Source organism: Lolium rigidum, chromosome 7, assembly GCF_022539505.1.
Source record: "Lolium rigidum isolate FL_2022 chromosome 7, APGP_CSIRO_Lrig_0.1, whole genome shotgun sequence".
NCBI lineage: Eukaryota > Viridiplantae > Streptophyta > Magnoliopsida > Poales > Poaceae > Lolium > Lolium rigidum.
Window position 1 is genome coordinate 94,367,824 of NC_061514.1, and position 4,491 is coordinate 94,372,314.

Sequence of the window (4,491 nt, forward strand, 5' to 3'; positions counted from 1 at the left end):
CGGAGAGCCACGCAGTAGAGACGGCATTCACTAGCGGTGACAGCCTGTGGTCGCGCTCGTAAATGCGCGCTTAACGTTAACAAAACAGCTCATAAAGAGCGCGCCCTCTACCAGCTTTTGACGTTCAGATGAGAGAGAAAGCAGCAGGCAGAAAAAAGGCGGGGAGACCAAAAACGCGCACACATTAACGAGTAAAAATAAACAGCCTCGAAACCCACCCAAACCCGTCCAAAACCTCACCTCGCGCCCCAAACCGCTCTCCCCTTTTCTTCTCCCCCCTCTCCCCTCCAAACGCAAACGCACACTCTCTTCTCCCACTCCTCGCTCTCTCCCATGAACGCCTAAATGCCAGAGCAATCAACCCGATGATGACACGCCCGCCACACAAAGCGGGCCGCCGCTCCCTGCCTCCCGCCATGCCGCCGCCACGCCTGCTCTTCCTGCTGGCCATGGTGGCGTGCGCCGCGGCGGCCACACCGCCGCCCGCGTCCCCGCCCGTGGCGCGCACCGCGGAGGTGCAGGCGGAGATCGACGCGCTGCTCGCCTTCCGCGCCGCGCTCAGCGACCCCTACGCCGCCATGTCCGGCTGGGACGCCGCCTCGCGCTCCGCGCCCTGCTCCTGGCGCGGCGTCGCCTGCTCGCCCACCACCAACCGCGTCGTCGAGCTGCAGCTCCCGCGCCTCCGCCTCGCCGGCCCCATCTCCCCAGCCCTCGCCTCCCTCCCCCACCTCCAGAAGCTCAGCCTCCGCTCCAACGCCCTCACCGGCGCCATCCCACCCTCCCTCTCCACCATCCCCGCCCTCCACACCATCTTCCTCCAAAACAACGCCCTCTCCGGCCCCATCCCGCCGACCTTCCTCGCCAACCTCACCGTCCTCGACACCTTCGACGTCTCCACCAACCTCCTCTCCGGCCCCATCCCACCCACCCTCCCGCGGGGGCTCAAACACCTCGACCTCTCCTCCAACGCCTTCTCCGGCGCCATCCCCCCAACCCTCCCCGCCTCCTCGCCGGGCCTCCAGCGCCTCAACCTCAACGCCAACCGCCTCCGCGGCACCGTCCCGGCCTCCCTCGCCACCCTGCAGGACCTGCATTACCTCTGGCTCGACGACAACCTCCTCGAGGGCACCATCCCGTCCGCGCTCGCCAACTGCTCGGCCCTCCTCCACCTCAGCCTGCAGGGCAACGCGCTCCGCGGCATCCTCCCCGCCGCCGTCGCCGCCATACCCTCGCTCCAGATCCTCTCCGTCTCCCGCAACCTGCTCTCCGGCGCCATCCCCGCCGCCGCCTTCGGCACCTCCAAAAACTCCTCGCTCCGCATCCTGCAGCTCGGCGCCAACCAGTTCTCCATGGTCGACGTGCCGACCGCCCTCGGCAAGGATCTCCAGGTCGTCGACCTCGGAGGCAACAAGCTAGCCGGCCCGTTCCCGGCGTGGCTCGTCGAGGCGCAGGGCCTCACCGTGCTCAACCTCTCCGGCAATGCCTTCACCGGCGACCTCCCCGCAGCGGTCGGGCAGCTCACTTCCCTCCAGGAGCTGCGGCTCGGAGGCAACGCTCTCACCGGCGAAATCCCCCCGGAGATCGCCCGATGCGGGGCTCTCCAGGTGCTTGCTCTCGAGGACAACCGCTTCTCCGGCGTGGTCCCCGCGGCTCTCGGCGGCCTCCCGCGGCTCAGGGAGGTCTACCTCGGCGGGAACTCCTTCGCCGGCCAGATTCCGGCGGCGTTGGGGAACCTCTCCTGGCTGGAAACACTGTCCATACCCAACAACCACCTCACCGGTGGCTTGCCCAGCGAGCTCTTCCTGCTGGCCAACCTGACATCCCTGGACCTATCTGACAACAAGCTCGCCGGCGAGATTCCTCCTGCCGTGGGCAGCCTGCCTGCTCTCCAGAGTTTGAACTTGAGCGGCAATGCGTTCTCGGGCCGCGTTCCGTCCACCATTGGCAGCCTGCTGAACCTGCGAGCTCTTGATTTCTCTGGTCTGAAGAACCTGTCGGGCGCTCTGCCGTCGGAGCTTTTCGGTTTGCCGCAGCTGCAGCATGTGTCTCTCGCCGACAACTTGTTCTCCGGCGATGTTCCGGAAGGGTTCAGCAGTCTGTGGAGCCTGCGGCACCTCAACATCTCGGTCAACTCCTTCTCGGGGTCGATCCCGGCTACGTATGGGTACATGGCATCGCTCCAGGTGCTCTCGGCCTCCCACAACCGCATCTCCGGGGAGGTGCCTGCAGAGCTCGCCAATTGTTCGAACCTCACCGTGCTTGACCTCAGTGACAACCGTCTGACTGGCCCAGTTCCAAGTGATCTCTCAAGGCTGGGTGAATTGGAGGAGCTTGACCTCAGCCACAATCAGATGTCTGGCAAGATACCACCAGAGATTTCCAACTGCTCGTCGCTTGCCACTCTCAGGCTCGATGACAACCATCTTGGCGGCGAGATACCGGCCTCTCTTGCCAACCTGTCGAAGCTGCAGACACTTGATCTGTCGTCCAACAACATTACTGGCAGCATCCCTGTTCCATTGGCTCAGATTCCAGGCCTTGTGTCATTCAATGTGTCGCACAATGACCTTACAGGCGAGATACCGGCAGTGCTTGGCTCCCGCTTCGGCACCCCCTCCGCATTTGCTTCCAACCCTGATTTGTGTGGTGCACCATTGGAGAGCGAATGCAGTGAATACAGGCGCCACCGGAAGCGACAGAGGCTGCAGCGCCTGGCTCTTGTGATAGGTGCAGTGGCTGCTGCTTCGCTGCTGCTTGTGTTGCTGTGCTGCTGCTGTGTGTTCGGCTTGCTGCGGTGGAGGCGCAAGTTTGTTGAGAGGCGCGATGGTGTCAAGAAGAGGCGGCGCAGCCCTGGACGAGGCAGCGGGTCAAGCGGCACAAGCACCGACAGCCAGACAAAGCTGATCATGTTCAATTCCAGGATCACCTATGCGGACACAGTTGAGGCGACACGGCAGTTCGATGAGGAAAATGTGCTTAGCCGTGGTCGCCATGGTCTCATGTTCAAGGCTTGTTACAGTGAAGGAACAGTGCTGGCAATCTTGCGGCTTCCTTCTACCTCAGCTGATGGTGCCGTGGTGGTTGAGGAGGGCTCGTTCAGGAAAGAGGCTGAGAATCTAGGCAGGGTGAAGCACAGAAACCTCACTGTCCTCCGTGGCTACTACGCCGGGCCGCCACCAGATGTTCGTCTGCTGGTATACGACTACATGCCCAACGGCAACCTCGCCACATTGCTCCAAGAAGCGTCTCACCAAGATGGCCACATCCTCAATTGGCCAATGAGGCACCTCATCGCCCTCGGTGTGTCCCGCGGCCTTGCATTCCTCCACCAGTCCGGCGTTATCCATGGAGATGTCAAGCCACAGAACATTCTTTTCGATGCTGATTTCGAGCCACACTTGTCTGATTTTGGGTTGGAGCCAATGGTGGTGACAGCGGGTGCCGCCGCTGCCGCCGCCGCTGCATCTACATCAGCTACAACACCGGTTGGTTCGCTCGGCTATGTCGCCCCAGATGCGGCGACTGCTGGGCAGGCTACAAGGGAAGGTGATGTCTACAGCTTTGGCATTGTGCTACTGGAACTGCTCACCGGCCGGCGCCCCGGCATGTTCGCCGGCGAAGATGAAGACATTGTGAAGTGGGTGAAGAGGCAGCTACAGCGCGGGGCTGTGACCGAGCTGCTCGAGCCGGGTCTGCTGGAGCTCGACCCGGAGTCGTCAGAGTGGGAGGAGTTCCTGCTGGGCATCAAGGTCGGCCTTCTCTGCACCGCCTCCGACCCGCTGGACCGGCCGGCGATGGGCGACGTGGTGTTCATGCTCGAGGGCTGCCGCGTCGGCCCGGACATCCCCTCCTCCGCCGACCCAACAACCCAGGCATCACCGGCGTAGTCTCCGGCATCCCTCAGCCGGCATTGTCAGATTCAGTCCAGTAGCTTGTACCATTTTTTATGTAATTCTTTTCTTAGTTCTTCAGATTAGTGTTTGGCGCCTCAGCCGCATGTGCCCGCCAAGGCAAGTGGAGGAAGTAGCCGTTGGCGTTTCTAATCTCGTGGTTTAGGGTGGTGTCAGTGCTGGGAAGCCAAGGACCATGTGGTGCTTGGCACGGCTTGATGCTCTCCTGCCATGGCCACGTTGCCGAGGTTAGTGGGCGCGCATGTGGGGTTCCCACGGCAACGGCTACTGATGTTCTTGGCTACTCTGTACTCAATCTTGTGTACTCTGTAGGAAATTGATTCGTGGAGGGGCCTGCTTGGCTTCTTGGGATCTTGTCTTTAATATCCATTTTTAACCATGCCTGCTAGATCTTTGCAATGCTATGCGCTGTATATTTTGTCTGCATTTTGCCATCTCGATTGGTTCAGGAGGATGGAGGGGAAATTATGAGATGGTTCGTGACCGTTAACTTGTTCTCTTCCTCTGCACAAAATGATTACAAGTCCAGTTCTTGTATTCTGTGTATAAATTTTCCCTGGATAATGAGAAGGGGACCCCG

The 4,491-nt window shown here is 61.2% G+C and overlaps 1 protein-coding gene across 1 annotated transcript; it reads left to right on the plus strand.

Annotated features, from left to right (window-relative positions):
• Window positions 1–416: 416 nt before the first annotated feature.
• Window positions 417–3,887, plus strand: LOC124671693 (probable inactive leucine-rich repeat receptor kinase XIAO). Its single transcript, XM_047208035.1, has one exon. The coding sequence runs from the start codon at window positions 417–419 to the stop codon at window positions 3,885–3,887; it is 3,471 nt and encodes a 1,156-aa protein (XP_047063991.1).
• Window positions 3,888–4,491: the final 604 nt, after the last annotated feature.

Excerpts from the sequence above, each read along its gene's own strand:
- LOC124671693 (XM_047208035.1), top strand. The coding sequence starts at position 417 with ATGCCGCCGCCACGCCTGCTCTTCCTGCTGGCCATGGTGGCGTGCGCC.